This window comes from Rhinopithecus roxellana, chromosome 8, assembly GCF_007565055.1.
Source record: "Rhinopithecus roxellana isolate Shanxi Qingling chromosome 8, ASM756505v1, whole genome shotgun sequence".
Taxonomy (NCBI): domain Eukaryota; kingdom Metazoa; phylum Chordata; class Mammalia; order Primates; family Cercopithecidae; genus Rhinopithecus; species Rhinopithecus roxellana.
The window spans coordinates 79544043-79566295 of record NC_044556.1 but is presented as its reverse complement, the minus strand read 5'-3'; the positions used below and the strand labels follow the sequence as shown (position 1 = coordinate 79566295).

The 22253-nt window shown below is 37.7% G+C and overlaps 1 protein-coding gene across 1 annotated transcript in view; it reads left to right on the top strand.

The window, feature by feature from the left end:
- Positions 1-22253, top strand: part of DPH5 (diphthamide biosynthesis 5) — a 36264-nt gene that overhangs the window by 13257 nt on the left and 754 nt on the right. The window contains exons 5-7 of the mRNA XM_010377252.2: positions 11088-11208; positions 17925-17964; positions 20375-20478. Coding sequence (XP_010375554.1) covers positions 11088-11208; positions 17925-17964; positions 20375-20478 — 265 coding nt within the window. The remainder of the gene's footprint in view (positions 1-11087; positions 11209-17924; positions 17965-20374; positions 20479-22253) is intronic.

Genomic DNA, 22253 nt, shown 5'->3' with positions numbered 1-22253 from the left:
TAAAAACCAAGGCTTCAGGCTGCTAAAAGCCTAAAACAAAACAAAACAGAAAAACAACCACAAAATAAGGCGGACTGGACAAGCTTGTGACAGTGCTGCCTTTTAAGAATTGGTAACTGATGGCTGGGCATGGTGACTCACGCCTGTAATCCCAGCACTTTGGGAGGCCGAGGCGGGTGGATCACCTGAAGTCAGAAGTTCGAGAACAGCCTGGCCAACATGGTGAAACCCCGTCTCTACTAAAAATACAAAAATTAGCTGGGCGTGGTTGCAGGCACCTGTAATCCCAGCTTCTGGGGAGGCTGAGGCAGGAGAATCACCCCAGCATGCAAGGCGGAGGTTGCAGTGAGCCGAGATGGCACCATTGCACTCCAGCCTGGGCGACAAGATTGAAAACTCCATCTCAAAAAAAAAAAAAAAAAAAAAAAGAATTGATAACTGCTAGAAGAAAGAAAAAAAGGAGAGAAATTATCATTTGATAAATAAAAGATGTGTAAACCTTAAGCTAATAGAACATACATTTTTATCATATTTCATATAATTTTATGTCCTGTAAAGAAAGTTAACTAACCCTTTCTCCATCATATTTTTCTCTAAATTATAGCTATTTTTAATTTTTTTTTTGCTTCTTTTTTAAGCATAAAAATAGAACACATCACTTGTAAATCTGTTTTATAGACTGGTTAAAACTAAACCTGGGTGATCCTGTCCTTCTGATCCTCCACACTGATAGATAGGTAAAGTGTAATTGTTCTTATGTCTAAAATGGGTGAAGGTATTTGAGTGGGAATTTACTGTGAGAATTAGCAGTCTTCATATAAGCACCTACAGTTATATCCATATAGAATATATTATTTTTCAAAAAACTTTCTCACAATTGTGTGTGGGATTTCTCTAAACAGCCACACACCATTTTCCCCCCAGCTTAGTTTTATTATCTAATCTGGATATGAAACGACTATTCGTGTGAGAAACAGGAGGTGCCTTTCTAGGTTCTTTCTTATATAGTGATGACATTTCCATGAAGATATACTTCTTGTACCACTGAAATTCATATCAGAAGAGGTAATTATTGATTCATTTTATATAGTTTTCTAATATAAAAAGCATTACAAATCATATGCGTAACACTTAAATTTTAAAATAAATGTATAGATATCCTGCATAATGCAAGTACTTTGACAAAGTCTTCTTCCTTATAATAGCTGGCCTTTTTCTCTTTACTATTTGGATTAGTGCTTATGGAAGAAACAATAACCTAAATCTATGGTTCTCAGACTTTAGTATTTATTAGAATCACCTGGAGGGCTTGTAAGACAGGTTGCTAGGGTTCATCTTCAGATCTTTCTGATATAGTAGATCTGGGATGGGGTCTGAGAATTTATATTTCTAACAAATTCTCAGATGATGCTGAAGCTATTGCTACAGGTACCGTACTTTGAGAACCACCAACCTAGACAAATTAAAAACTTAGAAAGTGAGAGAACTGTATTATCTTTCATTTGACATGGCAGGATTGGAAGAGTAGGTTTTTAATTCCCAGTATACACTTGTTAAATGTAGGCTGTTGAGGGGTTATCTTGCCATGCGCTCTTGCTCAATTTTTTAAAAGGGAAGTGAGAACCACTGTGAAAAGGCATTCTGTCATCTCCATGAAAGAGCTTTCCATGAGTTCAAAAACAGTCATCAAGTTAATTGAACAGAAATATACTTTGTATGTTGTGACAAACCCGAACCATATATGCTTTCTAACGTCTTTGCCTTAAAGAGTAGCAGTGTGAAATTTCTAACCTAGAAATAGGCAGACTTTTCAGCTATCAATTATCAACCCCCTTTGAACTATTCTGTTGTTTTTGTTGTTTTCTAAAGAAATAAGATGCACAGTTCAGAATCAGCCACTGGGTATTTGTTCATTACCTTTGTAGTTTTATTAGCCAACAGGAAATTTTTGTTTATCACTATGATGGTAAAAATAGTCGTTTAACTATCCAACACTCCTTCATACACACAGAAATTCACATACACAGCCAGTTGATATGCACTATCTTATAGGCTTGCCATAAAATAAAATTATCTACTACAAACTCCATATTCCTGATGAAAAATTTCCTTGTAAAATAAAAAGTGTATTAGAGGCTTCCAAGTTAGAAATCTTTAAAGAGAATAGTGATCCATTCATTCAACAAATACTGTTAACCTACTTATTTTTCTAAGTGCCTTTGGATGCAGTGATGAACTTGACCAGTAGGGCCCCTGCTCTCAAAGAGCTTCTGTTTTAGTGGGCAGAAGGGACAACAACAATAAAATGATAAATATTACATACTGGTAAGTATAAGAAACTCAAGTAGACTGGTATTTAGAGAGTGACTAAGTCACTGCTGAGGTCGGGGAGGTATCTCTAAGAAGGTGACATTTAAGATTAGATATGAATCAAGAAGGAACCAGCATATTCTATACAGAGGGAACAGTCGGTACAAAGGTCCTGAAGTGAGAATGAGCTTGGCTTGTTAAAGGAATCAAGGAAAGGCTGTTGGACCGTAGCGGGCAAGGGGAAGAGTGACTTGAGGTTGGATAGGTGGACAGGGCTGGATCACTAGACTCTCATCCAACATTAGGAGGTTAGATGTTAACGTAAGTGACATAGATTGACATTGAAGGGTTTTAAGCAATAGAAATGCTTGATCTGATAAATTTTTTAAAACATAATCTTTGGCCAATGTGTGAAGATTGAATTACTGCCAGGCAAGATTGGAATTGAGGAAATCAATTACGAGGCTAATTATAGTCATTTAGAGGAAAGATGATGGTGGCTTGTACTGTATGGAGTAGGGCATAAGAGAAGATTTAGAAAGTGAATTTAGGAGCATTTTCTATTAAGAGAATTGAGATTTGCGGAGATGTAGAGAGCCATTTCTGCCTTACTGATAGTCCTAGGAAAGGAATTGAGGTCTTTATGCATCATCTTCACTACCACTGTTATTATGGTTTGTACCCCACAAAAACTTGTCTGTAGGGCTGGACTCTTCTATTACTATTGCTCAATTGGCTTCCTACTTTGGTTGGTTCTGTTAAACTTATCATTGCTAGAGCAGTTGCCTCCTTTCACTAAGAGCCCTGTGCCAGTCTTCCTGTGCTTTCAGGACCATAGATTAATCATAGAATTGATTATGTGGAAGAGTAGTATTATGTTTATCTTACTCCTAGACTCTTAAGGGTATGGATGTTGCCTTGAAGGCTCTACTAATATCTTGGGAAGAGTTAAAGTCATGGGGTAGATATTAAGTACATGTATGTTAAATGAAAGAAGCCAGACATAGAAGACCATGTATTATTTGATTCTGTTTACATGAAGTGTCCCTAAAAGGCAAATCTGTAGAGACAGAAAGTAATTAATGGTTGTTTGGGGCTGGGCATTACAGGGATTAACTGTGAATGGACATAGGGGTCTTAGTTGGGTGATGAAAAATGTTCTAAAACTAAGTATGGCAATGGTTGCACAGCGTGATAATTTACTAAAAAGTGTTGAATTATTCGCTTGAAAGGGTCATTGTTATGTGAATGATAATACAGTAAAGTGGTTAAAGAAATGAATTATAAGAAGTTAGCTAGATAGGCAAAAGGGCAGAAGGCATTCCCAAAAGAGAGAGTAGTGTAGTTAAAAGAGAGAGTCTTAGAAGCACTTTAGGGAATCTGTAAGGTATTGCAGAAACACACACATACATACAAATATGCACATAAATAAATACCAAAGAAACCTTGTCTGTCTAGGGAGTCAGTTAACACAAGGCTTAGAATATGTATGTTGAATAAAAATTGACCACATCTTGGGTAGAATTGGTAGAGGAAAAATATAATGGAAAAGATTTAGGATTTAACTTCAAATTAAAAGGCCTTGGTTTTACTTCTTGCCTAGGCAGTAACTAAGGCATCATCTTACTTCTCTGGATCTCAGATTTCTTTACCGTAAGGGTATGTGTTGAGGATTGGGAGGGAGATTGGATGAGAGAGCTGGTTTTCAAACCGCACCATGATGTATGAAGATGCTTTAGGGATTCTGCAGATAATGAAGTAGTGACATAACACCAAATAACAAATATTTAGATCTTCAGGGAGCCCAGTTATTATCTTTAACTCTATTGATGTTTTACTTAAGAGTAGTTCATTTAGAAAAAAAGAACTAAATGTACACTAAGTACTAGTAAAATGTATGAAAATTACTAAACTAGATAAGCTCCAATATCTTATAGATTTGGAAGCCAAAAAGCCAGCCTCTTTACCAACATTTGGCAAAGATTATCTTGACTGAGATACTATTAGGTACTCAAATTTTCATTCAATAAATTTTAGGATTTTTCACATTAAAATAATAGTTATAAACACATATACTTTAAAATCATGTTTTAAAATTCCTAACAGATATTTCTAACACTTGTAATTGTTTAACATTTTTCAGATTTTTCTAATGAAAGAAAAGCCTATTTGTATGTCTAAAGCCAGGCATGTTGGTTGTGTTCAGATGTCCTGGTATTGAAAATTTGCTTAATAAATTGAGGATCAATCTTAATAAATCAGAGATTTTTCTCAATACACAGAAGATAGGAGAATAAAGCCTTTTTCTTGAATTCTTGAGTTTAACATTTCTGCAGAAGCAGTTAGCTTAGATATACAGAGTCAGAATTGCTTCCATTTAGCATTGTTCCTGCTTTAGAAGAACCATTTTCCTTGATAATAAATGATTTCTATACTCATAGAAAATTAGGAAGATATATTGATTATAAAAAGAAAATAAAAAAGCATCCATAGTACCACCACCTAGAGGTATCCACAATTACCAATTTTGGCATATTTCAGTCTTTTTATTCAACACTTAGTATGTGTATATTTACTTGATCTTATAGGCCAAACAAATATTAGAAGAAATTAAAAATTCTGAAATACTTCTTTATATATAATTTTATTATCTTAATCATTTGTGTGATAGAATATATTAGTTCTCTTGTAGAAATTTGGTGACTGAAATGGTTTTAAAACATTTTGAAAGGCAGATAAATGAGACAATTCCATGAAACTAGGTAGCAATGATTTCTAGATAAAAACTGCATTATCAGTTGTGGCTGACTTCAGAGAAAAGGTTGTATAATTTCCTATCATTGTGAAATGTTTCCACTTTCTCTTGCTATTGCATGAGTGACCTTGAGTATTGCCATATGTTCATCTGTTTATATAATGCATTTCTAGTTTGGAAAAATGTATGTTACTTTCCGAAAGTAGCAACTCATTTCCTCCCTTTTTTTTAATACCACAATATTCAGTATGATAGTCAGCATTGTCGACCTTGTAGTGATTCTTCTTGTTAGTTTTCAGAATCATTAATTGGTTTCATTGTTGTCCAGGGACTAAAGTAGTAATGAAAAACTTTAGCTTAATACAAAGAACACCTAGTTTTAGTGTTCTTTGTATTAAGCTAGGTTTTATCGTCTAGAGTTCTACATCCTTCTGTGGTCTTAGAAGAAAATAATCTAAGCTCTTTCTATTCTTTTAGTCACTTAGCAACAGTTTTTGACTACCTGCTAAGTCATGAGCATATTTAATTTTTTTCTTCCTTTTTGTTTCTACTTATTACTGGTTCTAATCATTATTTTTTTTAATAGCCACCTTACCATCATTTTTTTCCTACTTCATAGTTTACTTTTTAAATTGTAAATCTAATTGTGCCATTCTTCTATTAAAACAATTTTGGTAAATTAATCCCCATCCTATATAGAATGTTCAGTTACTTGTATGTTGTATTAGTCCATTCTCATGCTTCTCATAAAGACATACCCAAGACTGGGAAAGTGACTTTGAAGTCAATTTTGACTCAATTTTGAGGTTAAATTGACTTTGAGGTCAATAAACTGTGAAGTTTAATTGAGTCACAGTTCAGCATGGCTGGGGAAGCCTCAGAACACTTACAATTATGGCTGTAGGCGAAGCAAACACAGCCTTCTTCACATGACAGCAGCAAGGAGATGTGCAGAGTAAAGAGGGGGGAAGCCCCTTAGGAAACCATCAGATCTCGTGAGAACTCAATATCACGAGAACAGCATGGAGGTAACTGCCCCCCCCCCGCTTCACCCTCCCACTACCAGGTCCCTCCCACGACATGTGGGAATTATGGGAACTACAAGATGAGATTTGGGTGGGGGCACACCCAAGCCATGTTATATATGTTTATGATTTTATCATATTATAAATGCTTTGATTTACTGATTTTCCTGTCTGCCGTTGCAGTCTATCACAGTGCCATGCATATAATCAATATGTAACAAGTACTTGCTGGGTTGAATTTCTTATTTTTTTCCCCCAACCCCCTGCCTTCCACCATGGAGTTCGATCTTGTCTTTGAAATTATATGCTCTAAATTGTCATTTTAAAATTTAATTTACAAGTGGCTCTCATTATAAATCCTGTAGCTCTTCTGTCTACATAGTCATTCAACTTTATGTACCTAGTGTGTGGCCATGTGCATACTCTTTCTTAGTGTCATCAAAAATCAGTGTTACATCAATGGTAAGCAAATTGTATGTGGGGATAAAAACAACAACAAACAAAACCCAACCCCAAGACCAGTATTCTGCATAGAAGAGAAAACTAATCACTCTTGATTATGTGGTTTTGTGGTACATTTTTTGACAGTTTTGCTAGCTTGGCTTTCTTTCACTTCACAGATTTCACTGATTTAATTTAGGATATAAATATATGATACTTGCAGGGCTTAATAGCGTTCTTAGCAAGTTTAATTTTTCTTAATTTAACAGACTTTTCAATGTAAATACCACAGAAAATATTTTTATTATACAAAATAACAAAAGCATTGAAGTCTAAAATGGAGTTTTACAAAGCATCTATGCTTCTAAAAGGAAAGAAATATTGATGGCTATGAGATGAGTTAGGAGACTGTTAAGGTTATTCAGGCAAGTGACATTGAAGACTCAAACCATAGTTGTAGGGAAAGAAATGACTAGTCAGCTACATAAATTATACAGCAGAATTTACAGGAATTGGCACTAAATAAGATATCAGGAATTAGATATGTGTTTAGAGAGAAGTCAGGTACAGTTAGCTATTTCTAGGTAATTGCTTAATGCCATTCTAAATATTGCCCAAGACGGCCGGGCGCGGTGGCTCAAGCCTGTAATCCCAGCACTTTGGGAGGCCGAGACGGGCGGATCACGAGGTCAGGAGATCGAGACCATCCTGGCTAACATGGTGAAACCCCGTCTCTACTAAAAAATACAAAAAAAAAAAAAACTAGCCGGGCGAGGTGGCGGGCGCCTGTAGTCCCAGCTACTTGGGAGGCTGAGGCAGGAGAATGGCGTAAACCCGGGAGGCGGAGCTTGCAGTGAGCTGAGATCCGGCCACTGCACTCCAGCCCGGGCGACAGAGCGAGACTCCGTCTCAAAAAAAAAAAAAAAAAAAAAAAAAAAAAAAAAAAAAAAAATATTGCCCAAGACTTCCCACCTCTGTTACTTTGTTCATAGTATCTCATTCTTTCCCCATGTTTGGCTTCTCCAGTCTTAAATCTTAACTGTCTTTCAAGGTCTAGCTTACACCTTGTATTTTCAGAAGATGCCTTCAGATGCCCTCTGAGTGGGGGAAATGCTGAATTCTTATAATGCTTAGAGTCTACAGCATATTTAATAATAATTATTACTACCTACTATTGTCTTTCTTGTGCATCTTCTGACTAGATTGTGCCTTATGCCTAATGAGTGGATGTTTTGAGTTGAGTTTTTTTGGTTTTTGTCTTAGATAAAACATAATCCAGTATAAGTTAGGTAAACTACTTTCTCAATAGGTTACTCCAGGTTAAAATTTAAAAAGGCCTGTGTTTACCTACTGTTTCTTACAAAACAGCTGTTTCTGTAGTCTTTAAATTTAGATTTGCAGATAATGTTTTGGAGGAAAAGTGATTACAACACAAAGGCTTATATTAATATTATAGGATGGCTCAATACTTAGGCTTCTGCAATCTCAGTTCTCATCACTGTGTGATTTTGCCCTAGTATAGTTCACTGGTGAGCCCTTGGATTGTGAAACACAAAGAACTGGTTCTTTTGTTCTTTGAGGTATTGACATATGGTGAAATTGTTTGCATAATGTTCCAGGATTCACTGAAGAAGTTTGCACCACAGCTATAGGAGTGGTTACAGTTTATAAATCAGGGTCCTGGAGAGCAGTGCTTGTGTGAGGTTTTCTTTAATCTCTCAAATTAGACAATTCAAAGACACTGCTACACAAAATGCTTTAGATAGTGTTTATATGTGACTTGCATCTCAGTTCTTTCTGAAGTGGTCTATTACTCTCTTTTTGAATGAAGAACTTATTTCCTTCCATCACTGTATTCCCATGACTCTTAAAGTATTTAAGACTCATTTAAAGTATGTATTATTGCATATATAATTTTTTGTAACAATTTTACCTTGAAGTTTTTTTTTTTTTTTTTTTTGAGACGGAGTCTCGCTCTGTCGCCCAGGCTGGAGTGCAGTGGCCGGATCTCAGCTCACTGCAAGCTCCGCCTCCCGGGTTCACGCCATTCTCCTGCCTCAGCCTCCCAAGTAGCTGGGACTACAGGCGCCCGCCATCTCGCCCGGCTAATTTTTTGTATTTTTTTTTAAGTGGAGACGGGGTTTCACTGTGTTAGCCAGGATGGTGTCGATCTCCTGACCTTGTGATCCGCCCGCCTCGGCCTCCCAAAGTGCTGGGATTACAGGCTTGAGCCACCGCGCCCGGCCTACCTTGAAGTTTTTTTATGGAATAATACTAATATTTCATAATTTGATCAGAGATGTGAAAAATCCTTTTTAGAATGTGAACAGTTGAACTTGTCAGAATGAAATCATAAATGTAGTTTCAAATATTTAATAATATTTTTGAGCTTACTCCAATAAGAAAAGCAGTTGGATTATAGCAGGGCACAGCATTTTAGAACATCATCATTATTAAAACATTATCATTATTATATCATCAAATTCCTAACACTTACTGAGACTTTTCCATGTGCAAGGCACTACTAGGCACTCTGCATACTTTGTGTCATTCAACCCTAAAAAACCACATTTTTATGTTTACAGTTATTTATACCCATTTGTAGAAGGGTTCCTCCCAAGGCTTAGGAACATTACTTGACTTGTCCATGATGAATCATAGTAAGAACCAGTGCCATGACTGCAGAGCCTCTCCCTGCTGTATGAGACATGAGCAAGACTGCACAATCCATGAGAGCCAGAGCTATGTTTTGCCTGTCATTTTAAACCTGTGACTAGCATAATACCTGGTACATAGTAGATGATCTGTAATAAGTATATGTTGGCTAAGTTTGCCTCTCATCACCCAGTAATAATAACGAAACCCCTCAGCAGGGCCCAGACGTGGCAGAGCGAACATATTCCTGGCATTCCATATTGGAACTAGAAATACATTTGTTACAGAGAAACCTTGTCACATGTGGCAGGAAGTTTCATGATTGAATACTTGGAGTTACATGGGTCTTTGTACACTGACCTGTGAATTCGATTGCTACTGAATAGCATAACTTCTATGAGAGAATAAGTTTTTAGGCAGCTTTCAAATGGACTTTGGAGTAAAGCTTGTTGGTAGGTAAGATGTAGACTGTGGCCTATGAGGAACATGATGAGCCTTCCCTTTAGAACTCAAAGTCACCATTATGAGTATTGATTATAGTTTATAGGACCTCATTATGTAAAAACTGAGAAACGTTGAGCTGCTCTAGGGAATTAGGGATGAAGCACCTGAATGCCCCGCTTTCTCTGTTTCCTTCCTGCCTGTCTTCCCCTCATCTCTTGCCGAGCCTCTGAAAGTGATTTGACAAGCCTTAGGCTACTGGAAGCAGAGGATGACTAATCCTTGCTCCAGACCAGTTTCTGCATTTTTAAATGAAGAACCCAAGGCTGAGAAAAGTGACTTCCTGAAGTCACACGGCTATTTCAGGCACACAGTTAATTTGTGGCAGAGGACTAGATGTGACTTTCAGAGTCTAGTGCTTACCAGTTCTATTATAAATTATTTCAAGTACTATTTAAATTGAATAAATCTTTATATAACTTTAGTATTCTGTTTTATATTAAGTCTTTGAAAATAAATGTCCTTTGCTGAGTGCTGAGATAAGAACTAATATTAACCTATTGTTTCACAGTTTGAATAACTTTTTACATGTAATATGATCCTCACAACCTGAGGAGTAGGAAGAACAGAATTTTATCACTATTCCTATTTTAGAGATAAAGTCTTAGAGTAATATCACACAGCCAACAAGTTGCAGAGCCAGAATTCAAAAGTAGATTTTCTCAGCGTAATATTTGAAAGTGGACTCACTTAAGTGAACTAGTTCAGCCAGTCTGGATCAGAGAAGCAAGCTTCTTAGTGATGGTGAAGTAGGGTAGGCCACGTGAGGTTATTAAAGAGGAGGTTTGGAAAAAGGCCCTCACCCCTGAACTCTATAGTGAGGGAACAAATAGAATCTTGCCAAATTAAGGGACTGTAGGTTTGGAACAATGGCAGGAGTGAGTATATACTTTGTTTTATTGAGATAGTGTGATGGAAAGGAGCATTCCCTCAGACTAGATTTAAGTATTTGTTTTTATATTAGTTAGCTATGTGACTAGTTGATCTTTCTAAGCTTTGATGGTCTCATCTGTAAAATGAGAACAATATTAACTTTGTGAACCCTGCTCTGATTGCTCAGAACTTTTTTTTTTCTTCTGGGTTCTTTGCATTTCAGTATTTTTAGCAACACTATATAGCTAAATTATGAAATTGTTACACATGTTCCTATACAGAATGCAGAAATACTAGAAACTTATTACTGAAACTTACCTACTACTGGTATCAGAAAGACACCAGCTACCATGAACCAAAGAGAAGTTCCCGTTACCTTTTTTGGTGACAGATTTGATCCCCAACCCATTTCAAGTTGGGTTTTCACGTTTTATTTTGGTTGTAAAATGATTAAATTCTCTCCTTATCTATAAAATAGTAGTTAGTGAATTGTTCCATCATTAATTAATGTGCTTTTTTTTTTCTAGTTATATAAGTTTGGAGAGACAGTTTCTATTGTTTTTTGGACAGACACTTGGAGACCAGAAAGCTTCTTTGACAAAGTGAAGAAGAACAGACAAAATGGCATGCACACATTATGTTTACTAGGTAAGGGTTTTGGAATTTCCTTGAAGTAACAATATGGAACTATCATATTTTTCTTTTTTTGATTTTGTGTTAAGGTAAAAACTGTTCTATGGATAATTAGCTAGAGGTAAGAAAAGACACAGTCAAGCCATTCTATGCAGACCACACTGTTTCCTACACTCTTAGAGAGACATGCATCTTCTGCTTCAGGTACCACATGGTTATTTCTGCATGCACACCACAGTTATGCTGCTCCCTCTTATGCCCTAGTAGATCCTCTCCAGTATTCCATATCTTACTCATTTGTCCATCAAGGATTTACTGCAATCCAATAGACATGCACTGAGCAAGTCTTACCAAGGACCATCCTGCACCTTCCTAGGGAGGTTCTTTGAATACTGCAGTATTGATGCTATCAGATTCACAATGATAGATCTAAAAGAGACTCTGGAGATCCTCTTACTGAAGCTTGTTTTACAGATGAAGTTGAGGCCCAGAATATTGAATTATTTCCCCAATGTCACCTAGTCAATTGGTGACAGAACTGGGAGAATCAGCCTTTTAATAATAGCTCATTTCACTGTACCATCTTGCTCAAATCCTATTTCCTGTTTCGTGTGGAAAGAGCTGGCTGGAATCACTGTCTTTGTTTACCAAGATAATAGTACTGAGATTCAGAAAGGCATGGTGTTTTCTTTCTAGCAGAGGCACTGAAATTTTACTGACTCACATTTGCTAATCAGCCCCTATTTTAGTAGCATATGTTGTAGAAAGAAATACTGGTATCAAAGACTTAATCTGTGACTGAACAGAACACAGCTAACTGACATTTTTGATAACTTTGAAATGATACTTCTACTTGGAATCAGAAGACAAAATCCCAGTGCTCCTACTTACTAGCTAGAGAATACTGTAAACATTCCTTAGCCTGCATATTTATCAAATAGGAATAATTCCTTCTACTTCATGGAGTTGTATAGAGCAGTACTTCTCAAACTCTTTGTGGTAAAGAACCATGGTTGGGTTGTTTAAAACATAAGTTTGATTTTTAAATTTTCAATCTTTTATGTCAGTGTTAAGTTACTATAAATTTTGTACATATTCTTACTCCTGTAGTTATTTCATCATTTACGGGTAACACAAAGCTCACGTACTGGCATTGGTCCTGAGATCATACTTTGAATTGTACTGTCTTAGTGAAACTGTGTGAAGTCACTCACCAAAATGTCTATCACATAGCACAAGATCAGGGCAGATAAACCCATGATTTTGGCCTCTGTATATTAAATACAGATATTCAGAACATTAGAAAAGATTTCTGTTTGCCACATTTTTTTTTTTTTTTTAGACAGAGTCTCACTCTGTTTCCCAGGCTGGAGTGCAGTGGCGCAATCTCGGCTCACTGCAACCTCTGGCTCCCGGGTTCAAGCGATTCTCCTGCCTTGGCTCCCTGGGTAGATAGGACTACAGGCGCATGCCACCACACCCGGCTAAGTTTTTGCAGCTTTTTAGTAGAGACAGGGTTTCACTGTGTTAGCCAGGGTGGTCTCCATCTCCTGACCTCATGATCCACCCACCTCAGCCTCCCAAAGTGCTGGGATTACAGGAGTGAGCCACTGCACCTGGCCTTTTTTTTTTTTTTTTTTTTTTTTTTTTTTTTTTTTTTTTTTTTGAGATGGAGCCTTGCTCTTGTCGCCCAGGCTGGATTGCAGTGGCGCGATCTTGGCTCACTGCTACCTCCACCTCTCGGGTTCAAGCGATTCTCCTGCCTCAGCCTTCCGAGTAACTGGGATTACAGGTGCCTGCCACCACACCCGGCTAATTTTTGTATTTTTAGTAAAGATGGGGTTTTGCCATATTGGCCAGGCTGATCTCAAACTCCTGACCTCATGATCTGTCCGCCTCTGCCCCTCAAAGTGCTGGAATTACAGGTGTGAGCCTCCGCGCCCGGCCTGTTTGCCAAAAATTTTTAAGGTATTTGCATGATATAACCAATTCTCTATTGTTTAACAATATTTAATTTTAAGCAACACAGTAAGTTTTTTGTTTGTTCGTTTTTTAGGAGATAAGGTCTTGCTCTGTCTCCCAGGCTGGAGTGCAGTGTCACAATCTCATCACACTGCAATCTCAACCTCCCATTACCCAAGTGATCCTACCACCTCAACCTTCTAGATATGAGACCACAGGCACATGCCACCACACCTAGCTAATTTTTGTATTTTTTGTAAAGATGGGGTTTCGCCATGTTGCCCAGGCTGGTCTCGAATTTCTGGGCTCAAGTGATCCACCCACCTTGGCCCCGCAAAGTGCTGGGCTTAGAGGAGTGAACCACAGTGCCTGGCTGTATGTCTTAATAGAAAATATTATTATACATTTTTACTAATGATTGGCATTTCTTAGGATAGAAATTAATATCCAGAGCAGGGATTAGCAAACAAGGACCCATGGATCACATCTGGCCTGCTGTTTGTTTTGTAAATAAGGCTTTATTGGAACATGGCCATGCACCTTCATTTATATAGTATCTATAGCCACTTTCATGCCACAACAACAGTGATGGATAGTTGTGACAGAGACCATATGGTCCTCAAAACCTAAAATATGTCTGCCCCTTTTCAGAAATTTGCTGACTCCTGATCGTGAGTGAAATTTTATCTAATCTCATGTGCTGCACCCTGAATCCCTTCAGTGATGTGTTATAACCTTACACTACTTTTTTCATAGTCTTACCAGCTACATGAATTACCTTATTAACTTGATTTCTTCACTGCGTCGTAAGAGCAGAGACTTTATCTTGCTTATTATTCTCTTCCTAATGTCTGGAAGTCTAGCACAGTGTAGGCATTAAATAAATATTTATGGAAATTAATTGAAGTTTTATTTAGTCTATATTCTCAGACTTGGTCTTATTACCCATTGGCACAGAAAATCTTTTAACTCTTGCTAGTTCAATCAATTCCAGCCAGAATACACTCCTTTTAATTCCTTTTTTTTCTTTCTTTTTTTTTTAGATAAGGTTTACCCTGTCATCCAGGCTGGAGTGCAGTGGTGCAGTCTCAGCTCACTGCAACCTCTGCCTACCAGGTTCAAGTGATTCTCCTGCCTCAGCCTCCTGAGGCTGGGATTACAGAAGTGTGCCACCATGCTTGGTTAATTTTTGTGTTTTTAGTAGAGATGGGATTTTGCCATGTTAACCAGGCTGGTCTCAAACCCCTGGCCTCAAGTGATCTGCCCATCTTGACCTCCCAAAGTGCTGGGATGACAGGCTTGAGCCACTGCACCTGGCCCCCTTTTATTCTTGACATCTAATTAATTATAGATCTAGATTAGGCCATAAACTGTTCTCTAACACATTTTCTTTTGTCTTATGCCAATATTTGCAATCAGCTAGTATGACGTTTTCTTAGTTTATTGCCAGTGTGATTTAGTGCTTCATTCATCATTAATTAGCTTTATAATTTTGTCCTTGAATTTTCCATGTAAAAAGAGACTGGTCTTACTTTTTTATAGTCCCTACTAAAAAGGACACTGTAAGACTTGTGAGTTGGTGTGGACTGTGCCATCAGATATATCCATCTTGTTATCCCAAAGTTCGATCCAGTTAAGATCAGCTGTGGGTAGAAGGTCAAAGTAGATGACAGGTGAAGGATAATTTTTAAAAGGACTTTTGCTGAAGAAGAAGATGTATCTGAGGGATGAAAAATGGGGATTCATTGGAGCTCAGATATTAGAATGTGTGTTTTACAACAGTACTGAAAGGTTCTAAAACAGAACAGGGAAGGAAGAATCTGAGAGGCAGGCCACCTGATAACCTCCCCTTATAGCCATTAAAAATGACAGGAAAGGCTCGGCACGGTGGCTCGTGCAAGTAATCCCAGCACTTTGGGAGGCCGAGGCAGGCAAGGTCAGGAGATCGAGACCATCCTGGCTAACACGGTGAAACCCCGTCTCTACTAAAAATATAAAAAAAATTAGCCGGGCGTCTGTATTTAGTAATTAGGTGTATTTAGTAATTTAGTAATGTAATTAGGTGGCGGGCGCCTGTAGTCCCAGCTACTCTGGAGGCTGAGGCAGAATGGTGTGAACCCGGGAGGCGGAGCTTGCAGTGAGCTGAGATTGCGCCACTGGAGGCGGAGCTTGCAGTGAGCTGAGATTGCGCCACTGCACTCCAGCCTGGGCGACAGAGCGAGACTCCATCTCAAAAAAAAAAAAAGAAAAAGTGACAGGAAGGAGAGGAAGCAGCGCTTATCTTTTCAGAAGCTTTGGAAAGACAAATACAAGATCAGTGTACAGGTGTTTATTGAGTGCTTACCCTATGCCCCATGTAGAGTTAGTTTCTTTTGGAATACCAAGAAAATATAGACGTGGGTCCTGCTCTCAAAGCTTTGAAATCTAGTTTGGAACTAATGTGTTGTGCATGTGAAAGTTTAAAGAACAATTAAGTTCTATTGTATGGAGAGGCAGGAAGGACAAACCAGAAATTTGGCTCTTGAGTTCCCTTTCTAAGAGCTGCCACTTTTCTTAGCTTTCCTGGGAAAAGACAAACAAGGTTAAACAATATATCTTCCTTGCTCCATTAACAAAAGCAGGAACAGGGTGTGAAGTATAGGATGTCATGATTTCAAATCCTCAAGCCATAGTTCTTATCGTTTTATCATCTGGCATTCTCATTATTTAAATTAGTATGTATTTATTGAATGCGTGCTGTGGGTTAAGTTCTATAGGGATTAGTGTGGATAAATCATGGTAGGAAAACACAGAATTTAAAATTTACTTAGAAAGAGAAGACCAATATATATGATATAATTAGAGGTTAATAAAAGATAGCATTAATTGTATAGATCTTTCCAAGAACAAAAAGCATTTGAGGAGATGTCAACAAAGACTTTATGAAGGAGTTAGACTTATGTTGTCCAGAAGGTGGATAGTTTAAGAGGGATCAGTGACTGAGTGGTAGGACAGCCACGTGAGTAAATTTATTCAGTAAACATTTATGGAGTGTCTTCTGGGTACTTCCCATGATGCTAGGTCCTGGTACTAAGATGAATCAGAGAAGCTTACATTCTAGCAAGTAGAAATAGAGAAGAAAAATTATGGACTGTTTAAAGACAAGGGAAAAGTAACGCGGGGTCTGGCTTGAGACGAAGTCACGAATGCATTCCTTGATTAAAAAGGATTTGCCTGTAAAAATTCTCCTCAGCCCTCTTCATTTAAAAAATCAGATTCTGGGCCGGGCGCGGTGGCTCAAGCCTGTAATCCCAGCACTTTGGGAGGCCGAGACGGGCGGATCACGAGGTCAGGAGATCGAGACCATCCTGGCGAACACGGTGAAACCCCGTCTCTACTAAAAAAATACAAAAACCTAGCCGGGCGAGGTGGCGGGCGCCTGTAGTCCCAGCTACTCGGGAGGCTGAGGCAGGAGAATGGCGTAAGTCCGGGAGGCGGAGCTTGCAGTGAGCTGAGATCCGGCCACTGCACTCCAGCCCAGGCGACAGAGCAAGACTCCGTCTCCCAAAAAAAAAAAAAAAAAAAAAAAAAAAAAAAAAAAATCAGATTCTATAGAGCATATTTGAAAAGTAAAGAAAACTGAAAATATGAAAAATCTCATTATCACATTTCAGAAGCTCAAAGTGAATGAATTAATAAATGGGTTAAAATGTTTAAAATCTTAGAAACATAATTTAATGGAAATCTAAAAGTTGACTTACACCATTGATTATAGGGAGGCCACATTCTTAATAACAGATATTCACTTTTTTCTCCATAATGTGACAGACAAGTAGAAATATATTTCAAACCTGAAAAAGGCTTTCAATGCTGGTTCCAAGAACGTTTAAAAATATGTATTTAATATTAACTCTGCTATAATTTCCAAGCAAACTCTTGGATATCCTTTATAAGAAACACTTCTATAATCACTTAGGAAATCTGCATAAGACTATTAAAGACTCCTCAGTTGCACTATGTTTATTTTTGCAAAAACAAACTTTGGCTGAACCATTTGTTTTCAGCATGTAAAGCAGGAAGCAGCTGTTGCTGTTGTATACTGAGTTCCTTTGAGGATGTAGAGTGATTCTGCTTTTTTACCTTTACCAAATAGTTCAGTTAAGCATTAGTGATTAAAAAGTATACCGAATCAAATATTTGTGATGCTTGGACTGTCAAGCTTTTTGAGAGCAGAGGTTATATCTGGTCAGGTCCCTGTGGTATCCCAGTCTCTGGCACAGTGTCTGACACACAGTTGGTGCTCAAATCCCTGTTAAAAGCATGAATACTTAGAATTAAAGTATTTATTCAAAATTATGTCATGTGTTAACATTCAGAAGAAAGCGAAAGACTTTTTTAAATGTGAAAAAGATTTTTTTTCTACTTATATCTATCGAAGGCCTTTCAGTTGGGTCTCTGCAGTTACTAGCTGGCAGAAATGAAAACAAAGATTGTGATTAGCTGTTAGTAGTGTATTTGCCAATGTTTATCTAATTCTTTCCTTTGTCTTCTTTTCCAAAAGGAAATTAGATGTTAGCAGGATGGTCTCAGGGCCAAGCTCATGTTTGTTTTCTAACTAGTGGCACAACCACAAGCTTCCATTCTTCTCTATGTTACTGTAACAAAGTGGCTAATTAAAGTGTGAGGGAAGAATGTTTCCCCAAAATTTAGGTGACTCTTAACTGAGGTTTACACATAGGGTTTTGGATAGTTTTTAATTAAATTAAAAGAACTATTTTTACTTCCTACAGACATCAAAGTAAAGGAGCAGTCTTTGGAAAATCTAATCAAGTAAGTTATTATTCTGAGAATGCATACGTCTGTTTTATTTCCTTGAACAATTCAATAAATTCTACTTAAATGACCTGAGTTCTAAAGATGGTTGAAAATGAGCTCTCATTAACAGTGTGAACATTAAACATTTTTATTCTTATGAAATGATAAGCAGTATAATAGAGTAGAAATAGCAATATATCTTGTAGATTAAACACTGAGAACAGTGTTTAGCATCTAACAGACACTCAGTGTTTGTGGAATGAATTAATGCATTGGGATTCTGAAAACATAGGTGTGAGACTGGGCGATGGTTCACGCCTGTAGTCCCAACACTTTGGGAGGCTGAGGCAGGTGAATTGTTCGAGGCCAGGAGTTCAGACCAGCCTGGCCAACATGGTGAACCCCATCTCTACTAAAAAGGGAAAAATTAGCTGGGCGTGGTGGCACGTGCCTTTAGTCTCAGCTACTTGGGAGGCTGAGGCACGAGAATCGCTTGAATCTGGGAGGCAGAGGTTGCAGTGAGCTGAGATCACACCACTGTGGTCCAGCCTGGGTAACAGAGTGAGAAAAAAAAAAAAAAAAAGACATGGATTTGAGTCTTGAGTCTGCCTCTACTTGAGTGCTCTTGGGCAAGTTACTTCCATCTCTGAGCCTTATTTTCTTCATATGTATAATGATAGTATTAATCCTTTTTTACTTAGAGAGGCAGTGTCTAATACAGTACCCACTACCCACTTGTGACTAAGGAGCATTTGAAATGTGGTTAATGTGACTGAGGAACTGAATTTTTCATTTAATTTTAATTAATTAAAAAATGATACTCTTGTTGATGGAAAACTTTTAAGTATGTTTGAAACAGCTTTAGTATATAAATCTACTTTTACAACTATAAATTTTATGAAATTTAAATACAGATCAACTATTTCCAGTGAAAATTTAATATCCAAATTAAGATGTGCTGTAAGTACATACCAGATTTCAAAGACTTAATATAAAAACAATCTCTTTAATAATTTTTATATGAGTAGGTGTTAAATTACAACATTTTGGATTAAATAAAATATATTATTAAAATTTTTGCCTTTTTTGTTGGGCGTGGTGGCTCATGCCTGTAATCCCAGCCCTTTGGGAGGCCGAGGCAGGTGGATCACGAGGTCAGGAGTTCGAGATCAGCCTGGCCAAGATGGTGAAACCCCGTCTCTACTAAAAATACAAAAAAAATTAGCCAGGCATGGTGGTGTGCACCTGTAATCCCACTTACTTGGGAGGCTGAGGCAGAGAGTTGCTTGAACCCGGGAGGCAGAGGCTGCAGTGAACCGAGATCACACTACTGCACTGCAGCCTGGGCAACACAATGAGACTGTCTCAAAAAAAAAAAAAAAAAAAAAAATGCCTTTTTACAAAGTTTTTTGTTAATATGGCTACTAGAAAACTTGATTATATATGTGGCTTCATTTATATTTCTATTTGATAGCATTGACTTAGAGAAGTGTTTTGAGAGTCATTAAAATAATCTATATGAACTGTATTGTAAACCGCAATAGCTATATATGTGTATATATATATGTGTGTGTGTGTATATATATATATGTTTTTTTTTTTTTTTTTTTTGTGACAGAGTCTCACTTTGTCACCCAGGCTGGAGTGCAGTGGTGTGATTTCAGCTCACTGCAACCTCCATCTCCCGGATTCCATTGATTCTCCTGCCTCAGTCTTCTGAGTAGCTGGGATTACAGGCGTGCGCCACCAAGCCCAGCTTTTTTTATTTTTAGTAGAGATGGAGTTTCACCATGTGGGTCAGGCTGGTATCAAACTCTTGACCTTGTGATCCACCCGCCTCGGCCTCCCAAAATGCTGGGATTAAAAAAAAAAAAAAACTGGGATTACAGGCATGAGCCACCACACGTGACCTGCAATAGCTATATTTTTATTAATATGATAATTCGGCAAGCCTGATAGGCTTTTGAGGCATACGGAAATAAACATCAACTGAGACTTTTAAGCATCCAAGATGCTTTAGTTTACTTTTCTTAGAGGAAACAGTGAAAAGAAGAAATGTGGTTTAAAAATGGACATAAATAGGACACTAAACCTGATTAAGCTAGAGTATAGACCAAATTGCCACTTATTTTGAATTGTTTTTGCCAAAGGTATCACTTTGAATAAAGATAACTTTCATTTAGACATCTATCTTTATGTGTCCCTGCATCATTTCAGTGAGATGAAAGTTGAAGTAGAACAATGAAAAAGCTTAAGAAATGAACAATCATCATGCTTTTGTGTATGCTTAAAGTGAGTATATGTAAAAAACATCAAACAGAATGTAGACTGTGGTACTTGAGTATACCTGGGAGAGTAATTGCATTAATAACGTATTATGTAGTTTAATGGCTAAGAACAGTGGCATCTAGTTTTCTACCTACAGGGGAAGGAAGATCTATGAACCTCCACGGTATATGAGTGTAAACCAAGCAGCCCAGCAGCTTCTGGAGATTATTCAAAATCAAAGAATACGAGGAGAAGAACCAGGTACTCAAGACCCTAGAAGGGCTCTCATATTATTCCTCTGTTGCTGCATTTAGATGTGTATATGACTTAATATTGACTCATACCACTATGGAAGCAAGAGTCAGTGTTTTCGTATTGTACTATTTCTTGTCATTTTTGTCCAACTTTAATCCCATAGGCTTCAAGTTGTACTGAAAGAAAAAAAAAATTGGCATTCTTTTATAGTGTAATTAACACCATTCCAGAACGTGAGGATTTTTCACAAATTAAACATAAGTCACATTTGATATAAATATATTAGAATATAAATATTTTTGTAAAATGTATCTATCATGTTATCCCTAATCAATGGTGAGATCTGTCCTGCAAAAATATACTTATCCTACTTTTATTTTTCCTCTTTTCATTCTTAACACTGAAACTAGGAATAGTTTTCTTCAGGGTAAATATGAGAAAATTTGTTACTATATTCCTAATATGTAGACACAGTGTGTGGTGTATAATAATAATGTTTATTGTCAGTAAATCTTTATGGGAGGTTCTCTTTTTTTTTTTTGAGACAGGGTCTCACTTTGTCACCCAGGCTGGAGTGCAGAGGCGCGATCTCAGCTCACTGCAGCCTCCACCTCCTGGGCTCAAGTGATCCTCCCACCTTAGCTGGACTACAGGTGCATGCCACCATGCTTGGCTAATTTCTTTGTGTGTTTTTGGTAGAGACAGAATTTCACCATATTGCCCAGGCTGTTCTCGAACTCCTTGGCTCAAGCAATCCTCCCACCTCGGCCTCCCAAAGCCTCCCAAAGTGTTGGGATTACAGGTGTGAACCACCGCGCCCAACCCACTGTGATTTTTTTTTTTCTTGAGATGGGGTCTTGCTTTGTTGCCTAGGTTACAGTGCAGTGGTGCAATCATGGCTCACTGCAACCTCTGCCTCCCAGGCTCAAGCCATCCTCCCACCTCAGCCACTTGAGTAGCTGGGACTACAGGTGCATGCCACCACGCCCGGCTAATTTTTTTGTATTTTTGGTGGAGATGGGGTTTCACCATGTTGCCCAGCTGGTCTCGAACTCCTGAGCTCAAGTGATCCGCCCACCTCAGCCTCCCAAAATGTTGGTATTGCAGATGTGAGTCACTGCGCCTGGTCAAGAGATTGAGTGATTGTTGCTTATTTTATTCTCATTAGTAGGCCATGTTACAGTCGTGAAGCAAATAGTCTTCAAGGCTGTTCTATATCCATAACTTTGTACAGAGGTTGCTTGCATTCCCGTTTGTCCTTGGATAAATCATCTGCCCCCTTTTGATCATTCTTCAATCAGGACCCCTTTCCCAACTAAACAATACAACCATTAAAGGGTCAGCTCTTTAGCTGTAGCACCAGAGTCAATAATACTAAAGCTCATTAAGGCTGGCTCTTTTGAACTTAAAGACATAAATCATGCCAAATGCTCATTATTTGTTAAGGAATCTATAATCTACTAGTCTCATATCTACTATCTTAGCTCTCATTACCATGATTTAAAAGAGAGAGTATTACATTTTAAAAACAGAAAACTGAAGTTTATCACATTGGCAAGGGAGAAACTCAAATCTGAATTTATTTCATAATCTCATGGTTTCTTCAGTATATCTAGGTCAATATGAACATAAGTAAGTTATTAAAAACATAAGTGTGTAATAAACATTGTTTACTCAGAACTTATTTTAAAACAAATGCTATGCAATTGTAGAGTGTAAGTACAGCTTGTCAAGTCCTAAAAGCTTAATGTAAGCCTTTGGAATTCTGAAAAGGGTAAAGT